Source organism: Microcebus murinus, chromosome 6 (genome assembly GCF_040939455.1).
Source record: "Microcebus murinus isolate Inina chromosome 6, M.murinus_Inina_mat1.0, whole genome shotgun sequence".
NCBI lineage: Eukaryota > Metazoa > Chordata > Mammalia > Primates > Cheirogaleidae > Microcebus > Microcebus murinus.
This window is the reverse complement of record NC_134109.1, coordinates 43778338-43796010: the sequence shown is the minus strand read 5'-3', so window position 1 is coordinate 43796010 and position 17673 is coordinate 43778338. Positions and strand designations below refer to the sequence as shown.

At 39.8% G+C, this 17673-nt stretch overlaps 1 protein-coding gene across 2 annotated transcripts in view; it reads right to left on the bottom strand.

Annotated features, from left to right (window-relative positions):
- Positions 1-7831: 7831 nt before the first annotated feature.
- The window catches only part of GCH1 (GTP cyclohydrolase 1), a 44654-nt gene continuing 34812 nt past the window's right edge, over positions 7832-17673 (bottom strand). Inside the window, exons 4-6 of one of the 2 annotated variants that reach the window (XM_012758030.2) lie at positions 12243-12274; positions 10934-11018; positions 7832-9704 (exon numbers count right to left, since the gene is read on the bottom strand). In XM_012758030.2, coding sequence (XP_012613484.1) covers positions 9629-9704; positions 10934-11018; positions 12243-12274 — 193 coding nt within the window. In that variant the 3' untranslated portion in view covers positions 7832-9628. Of the gene's footprint in view, positions 9977-10933; positions 11019-12242; positions 12275-17673 lie in introns of both variants that reach the window. The other variant, XM_012758029.3, reaches the window with a different exon arrangement.

Genomic DNA, 17673 nt, shown 5'->3' with positions numbered 1-17673 from the left:
AAAATCAAGAATGCCATGGACCCAGGCCACATGTATCCTTAGATGAGATGCTAACTAACACTTCAAAGAATTCTCAGCAAGAACCAACCAAGGGCTCCTGCCCACCCTCAGAACTTTGCTCAGTGCGAGCCCAAGAGATAGAAGTGGACAGTGGGTCAGAATCTGATCTACTCTAGGTGGAAGGATCCTAAAAATCACAACCCAAACCTCACGTGATCATTTCACACATTCGGGTGTAGAGCTGACCAGTAAGCAAGAGCTTTCTTATTACAATGCCACAGTGAATAACCCTACATACAAATGCCACTGTCACATATATACAAATGCACCTACAGGATATATTCTCAAAAGTAGAATTGTTGGGGCAAAAGATATAGGCATTGATTGCTATTTTAAATAGCATCTATATTATATATAGGGTCTTTTAGAATCTGATCTTTGTTTATACTCTATAATTTCTAGACCCAAAATGTGCACGACTACATGTTTAAAATTAAATTGCATCTTCTATGCATCACATGTTGTTCATTTTTCCAGGCTAATTGGAGATTGATCATAAATTGTATTTGACCAAAGCACCTCCCCACACCATATTTGCCTGAGGACAGTCCCTTCTAATTGAACCTGTCACCTACCACTCTACCCTCATACTGCTGGTTGCATCCTGTCTATTCCAAAGTCGTCCTCCATACTGGTGTCTACAATCTCAACTCCAACTTCAGCAATGCTCTATCTTTAGCAGAAATGATGGCTTATAATGAAAGGCAGATCCATGCTGACTTCACTATAAACCAGTAAGAATTCTGACCCCACAAAAGGAGCCAGCTTGCATGCCAGTGCCAAGCATAAACAATATGCTCATTTCTCAGAGAGAGAGAGAGAGATTGAGAGGGCCCCTCCTCCAAGACATTACCTCCACTCAAAGAAAATAAAATTATTTTTCATTAAACTGTACTTAGGAAAGAGCTGTGCAGGTGGCTTACATTTGTAATCCTAGTACTTTGAGAGGCCAAGACAGGAGAATTGTTTGAGGCTAGGAGTTCAAGACCAGTCTGGGCAACTTAGCAAGACCCTCTCTATATAAAAAATTTAAACATTAGCTAGGCATGGTGGTGCATGTCTGTAGTTGCAGCTACTTGGGAGGCTGAGGTGGAAGGGTCACCTGAGCCCCCAGGAGGTGGAGGCTGCAGTAAGCTGGGATTGAGTCACTACACTTCAGCTTAGGCGACAGAGTGATACCTTGCTTCAAAAAAAAAAAAAAAAAAAGAAAAGGTAAGTATCCTTTGATTTAGATAAAATCCCTTTCAGAAATAACTTCTAATTTTAGTGAATGTCTTCCAGTCTGCTCTTAGCCAGACACCGTTATTAAGCAAAATACTATTGCCTCAACCTCACAGATAGTGTTCCTAAAAGTTAGTACTAGCTTTGTTCAAGATAGAAGTCTATACGCTTATTGCATTTGGCAGCTTCAGTGATTTGATTTCTGCTGAAAACAATGTTTTGAAGTATTTGACAATCAGAGAAATGAAAGAAACATCTGCCCCATTTCTTTTAGGAGAATATTTACAATATACTTTGAGACCACAGTTGATAATAAATGTACTAAAAGCCTTAACATAAAGCTAGGCAGTGAAAATTCTGTCCACCTGGTAATATATTTATATTTATTTTTATTTATTTATTTATTTTTCTTCTGGATGCAACAGTAGGGGTAATATATTTTAAAAATCACACTCAATGCTGGTAGGATGGCACGAATTAGTAATGCTTTGCCAGGCAGTACTTTGGAATGTGTATCAAGAGTCTTTCTAAAACGTGAAGGGGCTGACGGTGAGTGGTGTGGTTATAACTTGATGGAACCACAGTATCAGAACCGCTCCATGTCTTGACCGTGGCAGTGAATACACAAAACCTACACGCGTGACACAGCTGTAAAGAATTTATCACACACACTTGAGTACAAGTAAAACTGGAAAAATCTGAATGAGATTGGTGTATTGTAACAATGTCAATAGCCTGGCTGTGATATTGCCCCATGGGGGAAACCTGGCCAAGTATACAAAGTGAACTCTGCGTGTAGTCTTTCTGACAACTGCATGTGAACCCACAATTATCTTAATAAAAATTTCAGTGCAAAACTGTGAACCTGCCAAGATAAATGAGGTGCAAAGTTACCCATAGGTAAAAGAAGAAATTAATTTGTATGCTATAAAATGTTAGCTATAAAAGAGTTACAATGTAAGAAGACATCTGCACACTGCGGAGGCGGGGGTGGGGGGGTGGGGGGTGTGAATGGCTCAGCAGAGACCATCCACTCTTATTACTAAAGGGAGGGGAAGAGAGAGGGAGGTGACTTTTTGGTCCCAATAAATCTGTACCAAGAACCCTATCATTTGGAAATAAAAGATGTCCACTGTAGCATTACTTATAATTTTAAAAAATACTGGCAACAATCTAAAAGCCCATTATTATTCAAATAATCAACACATGTGACATTTATACCATGGACTATCATGTAGCCATTTAAACAAAGATGAAAGATAAGATATACCAGTGTGAGATATAAGGGAGGGAGAGGCTGTGTGGACTTTAGAGTATCCAAAGTATTATAAAGGGGGGGATGCTGGGAAAGCACACACCAAAGAGTTAATAATAAACTCTAAAAAGAAATTTCAGATAATCTGGGGAAAGGTCAATGAAGAATGAATATGTTATAATATTAAGTAATTATTGTGAATTTGGGGGGATGTGATAACATGTGGTTTTTTAAGTCCTTACCCCTTATCCATTAGTGATACATACTGAAATAAATACAGAAGAAATGATATGATGTCTGGACGCATTTGCTTTAAATACTCCAGAAGTGTCCATATATTATTTGCACAATTTAAAAAGTAAGTAAAATAAATCAAATGTTAACAGTTATTTCTGAACTATACAATTGGGTAACTAGTCTTTTTCTTTATACCTTACTATATTTTCTAAGTTTTCTATGATAAACTACAAGAGAGGATATGGAGGAGGGAACAAGTAGGATATGGTAGGAAACATCAGACCAGAGAAATAAATTATTTATATACAGGTAATTGCAGCACTAATTCTATTAACCTGGAGACAGTCACTTTTAAGGGGCAATTTACCTTTAAATTTATCAACTGAGTGGTTGCAGATGCCCTTAACTGGATGGCGGAACTGAGTGCTCACAGCTGTCCTCCTGCCCGAATCGCCTGGGAATGAGGTTAGTGGCTTCCCGACAGATTCGGTGGGTCTGAGTAATTGTTCCTTAGGCTAGTAGCTCTCAACAGACGGAGCCCACCAGAATCAACAAGGACAATTTTTCTTTCCAAAATATAATGACAAATACTAAGTCCCCATAGAGAACAGGCACGTGTACTGTCTGAAGTTCCCTGGGTGATTTGGATGGGCATACATAGTCAGCAATTCCTGACTTACATAATCCTGTGGGGGGGGGGGAAGCTTTAAATATTTCTGGAAGTATATATAGGAAGGTGGTAAAATGGTGGTTTTGGGGATATGTCACTGTATATCCTTTTGTGCTTTTTAAAGTTACGCAAATGCATGCTTTACCTATTCAAATAAAGTGAAAAGTGAATGAAAACCAAATTTTAAGAGAGCCTCTGCCTTAGACATTCAGCTTGTCAGAATCCACTTTTCTTTTGCTAAGGTAGTCAAAGTTCTTAAAGGGGACACTTTTTTTTTGGTAAAGTTTTTGCTAAAAAAAAAAATCAGAGATTAAAAAAAGTGGGAAAAAATGTAGCTGTGCAGTAGAACAAAGAAAAATGAAAAACAAATTTTTTAAAAAGTGAAAGAAAAATCAGATAAAGTATCTAATGACGTTGAAAGAACACTAGAAATAAGTATCACAAGATACTAATAGCTATAGTAACTACTCACCACTTTGGGGTCACGCATTCTACCATTAGGAAGTACGTAAAGTCAGCCTACATGGAAGAGACGAGGGTTTACGCTTTGCAGTGGAAGTGCAGAATTCATAAAATATCTCTGATGATGGCAGTTGCCTGGCTCACTTGGGAGCAGAGGTGGAGGTAAGCTTTTCATTAAATATCCTCTGGTGTTGCTTGAATTTTTGTGCTAAGCACATGTTTTACCAGTTTAAAAAATATTTTTGTTTTAAAATGTGAGCATTTAAGACTGTGTGACTATTCATCTTCTACAGCTATCTTAAAAAAAAAAAAAAAAAAAAAAGACTGTGTGACTAGATGGAACTAGAAGGTGACTGACCCATGCTCCTAATTTAAAGTTACTCCCAGTAGCCCCTGAGAGTTCAAGGGGCAAAGGTGATTGCACACATCATCAAATACGTGGGGGCACAGAGCAACGGGGGCAGCTGGGGAAGTTTAGCCAGTGTGATGGCCAGGGGTGACCTGATGGGCTGGGCCCGCTGGCCCACAGAAGGATCGACAGGTGTAGAATCCAGGCAGGACCCTCAGCTCTTTAACCCAAGTGGTGGGTGATGCTAGTCATTTGATCCTCCCTGACCCAACACACTCACTTATAAATGGAAATACTCTTCCTTCTAACAACTCTTCCAGGTTGGGTGTTGGGGACACGTACATACCCACCCACACTCACACAACATTAAATCTGGAAGATTTATCTTCCATCCCCCCAAAATGCAGAAAACATTATCAGCACTCAGGACTCAGGGTTTCACACTGATTTTTAATCTTTTTCTTTGTTTACAGTGTTCTAGTTAAAAAGGCAATGAGAATTTATTGCTGGCCTATCTATAAGTGCATAAGGCACTTTTTATTTATAATTATTTGTTAAATATTAAATTTACATGGATAGTGCTTCGGGAGGCTGAGTTGGGAGGTTTGCTTGAGGCCAGGAGTTCAAGACCAGCCTAAACAAGAGCAACAAAACAAAAAATAGAAAAATCAGCCAGGGGTTGGCATGCCCACAGTCTCAGCTACTGGGGAGGCTGAGGCAGGAGGATAGCTTGAGCCCAGGAGTTTGAGGTTGCTGCAAGGTATAATGATGCCACTGCATTCTAGCCTGGGTGACAGAGTGAGACCCTGTCTAAAATATATATATATATATATATATATATATATATATATATAAATTCTGTTAATATTTTCAAGCATTGACATAAGTCACTCTCCAGCCATCCTTTCATTATAGGGTGATTTTGACAACTGTTAAACAAGAGAAGATCAGCTAGGCTCCATGTTTACAGGCAAATCCACTTTCACAAACATCCAGAAATGAGACTCTAGGGGGGAATTTTGCTCTGAGATTAGTTGTCCTTGGGCTGGTTAAAGGTACTTACCAAATGACCAATATAAAATAATTCTATGGTCCCTGTTACTCAGAATGATTTTAAACTGATTTTTATTTACTAGTTTTTCTTTTTCCTATTCAGTTTACCCCTTGGTTTTAGAAGTAAAACAGCCTTACAACTCCTCTCCACAAAGAAATTTACCAGTCTGGATAGAATGACTGTAAAAATTAATTATCACTGAACATATAACGGGAAACCCACAAAAAGATAAATTAGGGGGAAAATCTCATTTGTCTATTTGTTCATCACCTGTTCTAATGTGAAGGGATCAAGGACAAGGAGGGAGAAGAAGAAACTCACAAACCAGGAGAAAATCAGCCGCCTGCGAGGAAGTTTTTACACATGCCCAGACATTTCATCAGAGGACTCCCTCAACGCTCACCAACAGTCAAACCACGTTTCTCCAGGCAGCACAGTTCCAGAAGTTAAAGGATTTCTCAAAAGGTCAGAGTTGTGGACACATTGCTCAAAACAAACAGAACAATGTACAAATCAGAGGAAAAGCAGACAGAGGCATTAGTGCTGTGCAATGCATGTGCCAAGAGTTATCCGACCAGCACCTGTAAGCTAGTCATCCTGTTCCACTGGGGAGTAAAAGAAGCTGCTAAAATACGAGACCTGGCATGTCACTTCTCTCCCTGCCCTATGTCAGCCAGAACCTGACACTCTTTCTCAGAGGGTCATGGAAATGTAACCAAAAAAGTCAGGAGTGGAAGAAACCTCAGCACTCCTATTGCCCAACTCAAATCTCAGAATTCCCCAGGATGGGCCCTCAAAGTGATGTCAGGTCTTCCATCTTAACCAAAATCCTAGCAGCCAAGCAGAAGCCAAAGAAGCTCTGTGGTAAATGTTTTAAAACTGAAGCCTGCCCACAAGGACAGACCCAGAAAAAAGGAATGAACGCTTGTTCCATACCTGGAGGGATGACTCTAAGCTACAAAGCAAAGAAGAGCCACGCCCAAATTAAAGGCCAGACAGAACCAGGCGGACTGGCTGTCTAGGAGGAGGAGCTGGAGGACGTGGAGAAGTGCTGTGGCGGAGAACAATCCCTTCCCCCGCTTAGCTGGAGTCAGATGGCCACAGACATTCCAGCAGCTGGGCGTTTCCTGGGGTCAACACAGGGCTTCTCCAAAAGCAATGACCAAATAAATTGTAAGGAAAAGATGGGAGGAAAGGAGTGGGAAGAGAATTCGTAAGATTCTTGACACTTCAAGCAACCAACTGCAGCGTTTGGATCTCATTTGTACCTTGATTCAAATAAACTATTTTTAAAAATATGAAAGACAGTTAAGGGAAAATTGGATACTGACTGGATATTTGATATTAAAGAATTTTTGACTGATAATAGATGGCATTTAGTAACTTCTCTTACATGATTCCACTTTAATATATTTATGGATGAAATGTCTGGGATTTGCTGTGAAATAACCCAGCAGGGAAGGGAGGCACAGAGGAAACGAGGCAGCCATGAGACCTCTTGAAGCCGGGTGATAAGTGCATGGGGGTTCGTGTGGTAGTCTCTCTACTGATGTTCATGTCTTGTTTTCCATAATAACAGCTAAAATAAAAATAAAGCAAGTGTCTCTGGGTGGGTATTCACACTTCACCTTGAACTCATCTCCTAAGACTCCTTCCTCTCACCATCAGCAGGAGGACCTGTGCCCACCATGTGAGTCCAGATGTTCTGTGTTGATGCAAAGCCTTCTTTAAAACCTTTGCTGTCTGCAAATGCTCTCCAACCAGTCAAGGAACTGCCAATCAATCTTCAGTGAAAAAACTCAGGCGTAGCAACTTGGGCTTAGCGGAGCAGCTCATTGCTTTATTGACACCTATGAGTGATGGTGTAAGGGACGTTTGTGCCAGCAAGCATGCCTAGTTTGAGTGATGAGACTCACCACACAAGGGTCTACAGGGTCCTGCAAGGAGCAGCAGACCGCTCCAGTGCCCCAGCACCTGGGCACACTTACAACCAGCGAGGGCAGGGGTATTTGCCTAGGGGGAGCAGGGGATAGGGAGAAGACCACCAGCAAGACGGAAGGAGGTCACTGGGCATGTGCAGAAAAAAAGAGGCAGCAAAACCCCCTGCATCTAAATGAAGTTTTGCTCGGGGCAGGCTCTCCTTAGAAAAGAGAAAGAAACCCTCTTCCACTCCCTGCCCCAGCCTGCTCTTCCTCCCCCACAGCTCCCGCTCCGGAAACAGTGCCATTTCTCAGGAGGCTGCAGTTACTTACCTAGGATTAGGATGGCAGGCACATGGGGGCCACTCAGATTCCTGACTTTGCCCCTTCTCAGTATCAGCAAGTGGGTGAAGACAGTAATACCTCAACCAGATACCAAAGAGAAGAACGCGGAATTACTTTGTACCACAACTGAGATTTGTATTCTAACAGCCTGATGGCTAGGAGAAGCACTTATGATGGGTATCTTGAATACAATCAAAATAATCTAATTTATATATAATATTTATACTGATGATTGAAAAAGAAACCACTTTCACAAGAACAAAGTTATAATGCTTTAATAATTTAAATAGAACCAACTTCAGGAACATACACACACATACATAAAATCAAACAATTTAATTGAACAGTGTATTTAAATGCATCCGATTCTTAAAAACCCCCCAAAATGGACTCAAGTTCATGGATATGAAAAGGCAAATTTCGAAGTACTACAGACCAGAGTAAAATGGACAAGGTCATCACTTTGCATTTAACAATAAGACGACAGTCTGTGGATACATTAGATGTTTTATAAGAACACTTCTAGGAAATGTTAGAACAAAGAAGCTGTTAAAAAGGAATGCAAATGATCTCATAAAGATAAATTTATAGCTGACAATTTCTTTGGTCCTCCAAGTCATACTTGTTTTTACTGTAAAATACCAAACATGAGTTGTGTGCTTAGAAATCTACCTATAAATGTCTAAATATTAAGCAAGCCAATGTTTATACTGGGTTAGACTTAAAAAGGAACTCAAAATCAGCCAACACTGTAGTACTTAAATTCCAAATATAGGAAAAGATGGGAAGAGTTTTAAAAAAAAAAATCTCTGCCATCTTGCCTTATCATAAGCTAAATGGCATTACAGTGGCAGAGATAGGATTACCAAAGTTAAAGGAAGCATCACAGTTCATTATTTTTAAGGTAATGGGATAAATTTGGTTTAATAAACACTATCAAAGTGGAGCCTTATTTGGCACCATATCAACCAAATAAGAAATAATTGGGGTTTTGCAGGGAGCTGGGGTTTTTCTTTTGTTTTAATTTGGCCCACACTGCCCCAGTGGAGGAAACTTTAAGATAATCATTAATAAGGCAACAGCTTCCAGCATTAAAACACCTACACCACCTGCACAGAGTTTCACAGAAGACAAGACCCACTCAGACCACAAGGGAAGCCAAGGCCAGGGCCTCCTGTGCATCTGCACGGACGCCAACCACACAGCTTTGGTCAGAGCGCTGGACACAGCTCGCAATGCCGTCCACCAACAGTTCATTCTGTTTTCTTTCAGGTTCACGGAAGCCACGGTTCTGCAGACCTGAAAATGATGGGCACTCTCAAAAGTTTCTGGAAATTCTTAGAAAAATATTTCATAAGATCAAAAATAATGTTTTGAGGCATCTACATGGAAAACACAAAGTAAAATCCCAAGAAACTTTTAAAGGTAAAACTGTGATGACTAGTTATTTGCATTGTCCATACTAAGTCTTATAAGATAATGGCTTTTTAAAAAAGGCAAAAGTATCTAGACTCTAAATGACGTGATATTCTCATCAAGGCACAGAGAGTTAAATGTCTAAAATCCCTGTATGTTGATATGAGAATATAATCGTAAACAACTCTAGGGACTAATTCCCTGTACTTGAATTTAAAAAGAAGGTAGAAATGTGCCTTTTTAACTCACAGTAAAGTCAAAAACGTAGATATTCCACCACCTTCCCCTGGTGACTTGTAACTGGATAGTTAAAATATAAATATATTAAAAAAAAACATGTCACTGGTGGTTTAATAAACATGATCAAAGTGGAGGCCGTTGGACTTTGATTTCACAGAACAATACTGCACAAACACGGTACATAAATATTTTAGCACTTTCGGCACTACACCATTTTTGTTGGAGGAGGAAAACAAAAACCAGTGTATTAGCCATAGGTCTCTTCCATTTCCTATGTTCCTGTGCTTATGTGTCTGATTACCACACTGTTTTACCAAAACACGTGCATTCTCCCTTCCCAGCACCCTCGGGTTATCTGAAAGGCAGTGATACTGTGCATATGAATTACACTCTTGGCAGTTCACTTCAATATTGCCACTAAAAGGTGGCAAGAAGAAAGTAGAGGGCTCACCCCTTTATTAATTATATTTATTTGACTTTCTATAAATAATTTTTAAATACAATTTGTGACAAGGAATAAAGTTCACATCTGTAACAATTGAAAAATGGAATGTTCAAACAAGACCAGACAGATGATGCTACCAACAGTACACTCTGCAGAGCCACACCACGCACACGACCTCAGGTCCGAATGAGCGTCAGAAACTCTTCTCGAGTCTTTGGGTCTTCCCGGAACACACCCAGCATCGTGCTGGTCACGGTTTTGCTGTTCATTTTCTGTACACCTCGCATTACCATACACATGTGTCTATAAAAGGAGACAACGGAGGTTGCTTAAAGGAGTAGACAACAGCTGGTTTGGTTTTTAAAACAGAAAGCAGGCCAAAAGATTAATCTCAGTTCACAGCTAGCAGGTACATCAAAACATCCCCTCTTACACAAATGTTATCTAAAACTTTTTTCCTGAAGTTTCTTGTCTTGTAGCTTTTATTCTAATCAGTAGTTGGGTCCTTAATGCATCCAAAAAGGGGGGGGAAGAAAACAGAATTTTCTTCCTGGGTGAAAATTGTATCATTTGTCTACAGAGATACATAACTTCTAGATCAAAAGAAAGTCCGAATTCTCACTTGATCCACCTTCGGGAGAAAGACAGCACCATACTAGCTTAGGTGCTCAGAGTACGCTGGTCTCCCCAGGCAGAATCCGGACAGCAGTGCCCAGGGAGTCTGAGCAGCCCGGTGAAGGCAAACAATATCCACACAGCAGAGCTCACTGCACATCACAGAACGGATGCGACTATGCCCACAGGATGGGTGCAATTCTCATAACTCATTCTAACTTTAAGAAGTGTCCTCAGTTGCCCTTCGTACAAGTTCTTGGCTCTATTTGTTAAATATGTGACAAAATATTAGTAAAACTCTGCTTGGAACAACAAAGAGGTAAAGAAGACATCAAGAAAAGGCAAAAACACTACTGGTTGTGCCAATCTCTACATCACCTACATGTATGACTCCCTATACCTCCGCCATCCCCACCCCTCCCCCTCCAAACAAGCCTCTCCCATACCCCAGGGTTTCTTATATCAGCAACACAGTAAATGCAAGGGGCAAAAGAGCATTAGACTCAGGGATGGAAACCAACAGTAATGTGCCAATGGTGCCAGTGTGGCACCATCACCTTGTGCTGGGAACCCGGAGCAGCACTAAACATCCAGATCATCTTTTGTGCACCACTCTGACACTACTGAAGGCGGATACGGACTTACGTTGCTTCGACCACTACCCCGACTCCAGCAGGTCGCAAGGCTTCTGTGATTGCTACAGCAATTTGCTTTGTAAGGCGCTCTTGAACTGTGGATGTAACAGAGAGCTCGGTTTAAGAGTCTGACACAAACAGCTGGAGGCTCTTTTTTGTCACTAGAATATTTGAAATTTTTAAAAAGCAGACTTCTGTGAGATGTAAGAGCCAGGACACACTAGCTTTTGCCAGCTGGCCTTGTCAGCTAACTCAAGGAGGCCCCTGCTTAACACCCTCCCCTGCAGTACAGGTGTGGAGCGCTTGTAAGAACCCTGGAAGCCCGCCACCCCCCCCCCCCCCCCCCGCATCACTGGAGGAAGGCATTAGAGTGGCAACTGTCCCTTACCTGTGCAGTAAAACCAACAGAGTGCTGGTTAACAGGCACTTCCATGGAGGTAAAGTAGAGCAAATAAATCAATCGCTAACAACGGGATTAACAAAGGGGCTACAGTTCGATTATACTTAGAGCAATGCTGAATTGAATTATACTTAGAGCAATGCTGAAAACCAATGATTTGGTTTTCAACATAACATAGTTCCTGTCCTGAATAAAACAAGAATGTACAAGAGTGCTCACTATAGCACTGCATGTATTTAAAAACTGACAAAATTGCCAAAAGTCTATCACAGCAGGGATTGGTTACATCAAGCCATGACATATACAATGGAATTCTAAATAGCTACCGAAATGAATGAGATAGTTACATATATGTGGAAAGAAATGTTTAAGAATTGGTAAGTAAAAAAAAATAGGGGAAAAAGAATGTGAAGCTAATTATATAGGAGTCCATTTCTTAAATGCAAATAAATTGATTTGAAAATGGTGATATATGGATAAAAATATGGAAAATGTGCTAATACAATAATGATTTCTTCAGAAGGCTTGAAACACAGTAGACTTTTTAAAATTCATATGAGATTTTAATTTTTTTCCGCTTTTGCCAATATCTATGTGATAAGCTACTCTGTGCAATTAAAGAACCACAGTAGTTGACTGTAATTATTATACACTGTCAACAACTTTTTTTTTTTTTTTTTTAAAGAGATGAGGTCACATTTGCACTATGTTGCCCTGGCCTGTCTCAAACTCCTGCGCACAATCCTCCCACCTCTGCCTCCCAAGTAGCTGGGATTACAGGTGTGTGTCATTGAACCCAGCTTTTGAGGTTTTAATTTTTATAAGTCATATTTATTACACTTGCAATAGGACAACAAAAAATGCCTTTTCTGTAAGAAAAATGTTTTCTGTAGAGAAAATAAAGATTTTAAAAGCTTACCTTGTAGTCGTCTACTATAGATTTCTACAATCCTAGAAAAGAAAGAATTGTTTTAGCTAATCATAAATTGTCTGAAGTGAAATTGGTAAGACTACCTCATAAGACAAAAGGACTTTGCTGAACTAACAGTGGGGTGCAGGCAGGAGACAGAGCTTATGGGTAGAGGACAGAAAGATCCGAGTGTCACAGGGAAACGCAATCTAAAGGAGACCACCAACCACCACAGAGTGGGCCTTCCTTCCATCCTCTGAGAAATTCATCAGTCTCCAAGTGTAATGTTCATTTAGGAAAAACACATAGCTAAATTTTAAAGCTCCCAAGTCATCAATTTTATGCCATGTCTCAAGTGCTCTAATTAAACATATTGTTCTATCAGAGCTTAAAATTCAAGTTAAAAAGAGTACTTGTTAATTAACAGCACACCATGGTCAACTACTACATCAACTAAACCGATCAGGGTAATCAGGTGAGAGCTGATTAGACTTCTTCAGACAGCTCTTCATGAGATAGGTTTATGTAAGTACTTAGTATGATTAACCTCCCAAAAATAAAATCCTCCTGATCTTAGCTTAGAACACAATCTGTCAACTGATGAATTTTTGCCTTTCAACATCTCTCTATTTATGAAATGTAAAGATGGTCATGGGACTCACCCATCTGAGGATGACAATTCATGCTGAGGGCCTTTTCTTTAGAACATGGCCTTTTAGTCATGAATTTGAACTCAATTTAAGGATCATCTCCCCTAGGAGGCATTTTAGGGCTGTTCCCCTCACTATGCCCCTCAGAACTGACAACTGGCTCCTTTTTGTCCAATTAACATCAGTAACGGCCATGCTACCTGTCTACCACTCAACCAACAGTGCCCTGAAGGCAGGAGCCATCCTAATTCTCCTTTGTGTCCCCAGTAGGTATACGATATTGAAGGGATATAACTACATTATTTCATTTTGATCAAAAACCTGAGAAAGGATGGTTTTTCAAGCTCCTAGATGGGAGCTATGTCATATTTCTTACTAGGTCAAATTTCTGCATATATTACTTCTAATAGTTTTTCAGGTGATTAATCTGTTATAGAAGTAGGAGATGCCACTGATTTAAAAGTTAGTAATGTCTTCCTTTGCATATTCATCATTTCTTTTTCTTGAGTAGAATTTCAGGTACAGCATTAGATAACAGTGGTCATACCAGGCATCCATGTTTTGCTCTAATATTTCACTATCACCCACGATTGCTTCCCTGCTCTGGCAGTCAGCTGTTCTCATTCCAGGAGGACCATTCATGCAATTTTTAATGCCTGCCTACTATGTACATGGTTATGTGGTGAACATGCTTCCTGTGCTCAGAGAGCTTATAATTTATTCAGTTTATGAGTTTTCGTTTTCAGGTAAAGAGTAGGACTTGAACTTATGTCTTTTGAGCATTTCATATCGCTTCCCTGAATAAAAAAAAAAAAGTATTTTGCTTTCATTCTTGAAAGATAATTAGTTGAATGGTATTTCTTGGGAACAGAATTTTGGTTTTACACTGATCCATCTGACTTTCAATACTGCCATAGGCAAAGCAGTTGTCAGTCTAAAGGCTGCTATGTTGTAGGTAGTCAATCGATTATTTTTCTCTGTGGCTGCTTTATATTAACTTGTATTTTATAAGTATACTCTACAATTTACTATGTTGTATCTAGGTAGGCATTTAATTTTATCTGACTTTTTATTTGGCTTCCTGAATCTGAAGACTGATATTTTGCAAGTGTTCTGGAAAATTTTCCAGCCATCATCTTCTCTAATATTGCATCTACCACAGTGCCTCTGTTATCTCCAGGAACTGCAATTAAGGGCATATTATACCTTCCCACTCTTCCATGTTTCTTAAATTCTGATTCATATTCTCCACCTGTGTGTTGTGTTCTGCACAATTTCTTCAGACCTTTCTTCCCATTCACTACATTTTCAGCTGTGCCTAATCTATTTAAATGAGCATACTGGGTTTTAGTTTCATTTATCTTTTTTTTTTATTTCTAGAAGTTAGTTATATGTGGCTCTTTTTCCAATCTGCCTGGCTAAATCTGAAAATTTCTTAACCCTCGGTCAAACTTTTAATACTCGTATTTTTTAATAAACAGTAAGTCCTCACTTAGTGTTGTCTTGGAAACTGTGACTTTAATGAAACCAATATTACCTTTACCCTAGGCTAATTGACACAAACAAGGGTTAAGTTCCTGCAGCATATTTCTGGTCACAAAAATATTACCGAACTTCTAAATAAAGACCAACACACCTCTAACATTGAACACTGAAATAAATGCAAGCTATATGTCATTTAAGAAAGATTGATACAAATAAGTTATCCAGTTCAGGGTTTCAGGCGGCTGGACACTCTCCCAGCAACTACAGGTACAAGGCAGAACCCAGCCCTGGACGGGACACCATTCCGTCTCGGGGGTGCATGCACACAAACCCACACTCAGACCGGGACCACGCAGACGTGCCAATTCACCTCACGTGCACGTCTTTGGGATGTGGAAGGAAACCAGAGGACCCAGAGAAAACCCATGCAGACATGGGGAGAATGTGAAACTCCACACGGACAGTGGCCCTGGCCAGAAAGTGATTTGTTTCCTCAAATGTTATAATGAAATGCTGTTGAACAAAACAACTTTACTCCAGAACCCATTGTATGTCATTTTGCTTAAAGTCATTTTGCTTTCAGTCTCAGTTTCCGAAAACCCATTGATGACATTAAGTGAGGACCTTCCTCTATTTATTTTATATCCTATATCTGATAACTCCACTATCTGTCCTCTTCAGCACATCATGCTCTGCTGACTCAACTCATGGTGGCTTGTTTTCTTTTAGTGAACTCATGCTCCTTGGAAATTCATTGAAGCCTGGATAAACATTCATCAGAAAACAAGCACTTGTTTCCGCTAACTTCCTGGAAGGATACCCCCCTTTGGGGACATTTTAAACTAAATTATGGCCTTGGGTTTTTAAAGTCCACACAGGTAATGATAATTCTGACCCCAAACCTTGTGAATGTGTATATGAGTTATTTTTTTCTTTTTCCTGCTCTTTCCAGAAGAGCTGGCAGGTAAGTCCCCGATTTGGGATGGGGATAGGGAGCACAGAGCCCAGACTCTGGCTTTAGTGCTCATTTCAATGGCCCAGCATAGAGTGGCGGGCAGCAAGGACAGCGAGACGGCAGCCTGGAAACAGGAAAGGGGCAGGAATAGGGTGACGTGGGCAGTGAGCACACAACAGCAGGATGGGTTCCTCCCCATACCCAGCCCCAAAATGCATTCCAGATGGAACAAAGATTTAAATATAAAAACACGGTCATACAAATACCAAAAAAAAAAAAAAAAGTTTGTAACTACAGAGAAGTTTTACTACTTCTTTATGGAAAAATAACACTATAAAGCAAATTCAAAAGACAAGCCGCTTTAACATTCAAAGAGCTTGAGCAAATCACAAATAAAAAGGTAAGCTACCCAACAGAAAAATTAGCACTGGAACTAAAAAAACAGGAAGTTTCAGAAAAGATTCAACCTGGCCCTATTAAAGAAATGAAAATTAAAACAATAGATACCATTTTTCACTCATCAATTTGGCAAAGATTTAAAAGTGTGGTGAAACCCATTGTTGGCAAAAGTGTATAGAAACACACACCCTTTACCTTTTATTAGAGTATGAACTGACATGGTCTTTTTAGAGAGCAATTTGGTAATATCAAAAATTCAGCTTCCTTTAACCCAGCAAGTCCTACTCTAGTAATTTATCTTACAGGTAGATTCAAAGCATAAAAAGATGATATATAAAAATTTGTTCACCAAGGTACTTTTCTCCTTTTTTGACAATAGTCTCAAACTACAAACTATACCTATCTATATCAAACACTGGTTAAATGAATCATGTTAATTCTAGAAATACGAGATAGCCATTAAAAGGAACTTGAACTCTTGAGACTAGATGTCCAAGGAACTTCAACATATTTTACATTAAAAAAAAAAGTTTACATACAGAATATAAGGTATGATCTTATTATGTTTGTGTTTGCATAGACATTTTCCAGAAGGATAGTGAAAGAAATCTCTAGTTTTAACTCTAGGGAATGGAAATAGGAAAGAAAAGCTTTCACTTCATTCACTCATTTGTTTTGGGGTTTTTTGTTTTGTTTTGTTTTGTTTTGTTTGTTTTGAGACAGAGTCTGGCCCTGTTGCCCTGGGCTAGAGTGAGTAGCACTGCAATCTCAAACTCCGGGGTTCAAGCCATCCGCCTATCTCAGCCCCCTGAGTAGCTGGGACTATAGGCACATGCCACCACACCTGGCTATTGTTTTTAATTTTTTTGTAGAGAGTCTCACAATATTGCTCAGGCTGGTCTCGAAATTCAAATTTCTATATGGGAAAGGTATAGGGTTGGCAATCTTGCTGGAAGGAAGGGCACCAGGGGACTGGACCTACATACAGCTATGTCTGCACAGTAGGCACTCTGATTTTCCTTAGACTGTATGTTATCAAACAGTGAGAGTAACTACTTTTAGTAAAGATGCTTTTATTCACAATCCTACCACCTCAGCCTCCCAAAGTGCCAGGATTACAGGTATAAGCCACTGTGACTGGCCACTCATTTGTACTTATGTTTAACTGGTAAGCATATTACTTTTATACTAAAGGAAAAAAGAACACTCCCAGCCTACCTTTGAACCACCTCCCAGTCACACTTGCCAATCTGGCCCCCATCCACTGGAACTCTCTTATTTGCCTTTGCTCATGCATTAACTATACCTAGAGGCACTTCTCCCCCATTTAGAATTCTGCTTCTCCCTCCACCTTTGGGTCTCTCCAAGCCTGCCTGGCCACAGCCATCGTGGCTCTTCTGAACTTAGAGCTCCAAAGCAGGCACTTCTCCAGCACCTGCTGCTTCAGACTACGTGTCCCCTGGGGGTGGCTGCTGTGTCCTACTTCTCTCCAGCCGCTATAGTAGCTGGCATAGAGTCTTTTCCCAGTAGGTGCTCAATAAAGAGATCAACCATGGCTGCCCCAAGGTGCTACAACACTAAGATTTAATTATATTCACTCAATTATTCTAAGGCAAGAAAATGAACATGTTCTGTGGTTTTCCAGCAAAATAAAAAGGAATTTCTATTCAAACTAACTTTATTCTAGAATTCTACTAGAGTTGAACCAGATCAACTCACTTTGGCATTTTCTTGTTACTTTAAGGCTTTACTGTTTGATATTTGACTTTACTGGCACCGAAAGGTCATTCATTTAAAGGAAAGCATATAACAAACTTCACACAAGATTAAAATGAGCAGTGAAGTTTTGCTAAGACATTCAGCTTTCCTTATTCCTCTTCGTTCCCTAAATATCCTTACTTCTCATAAGGAATAAACAGGTGCATAAAATCTTAGTCTTCTATTCTATTTA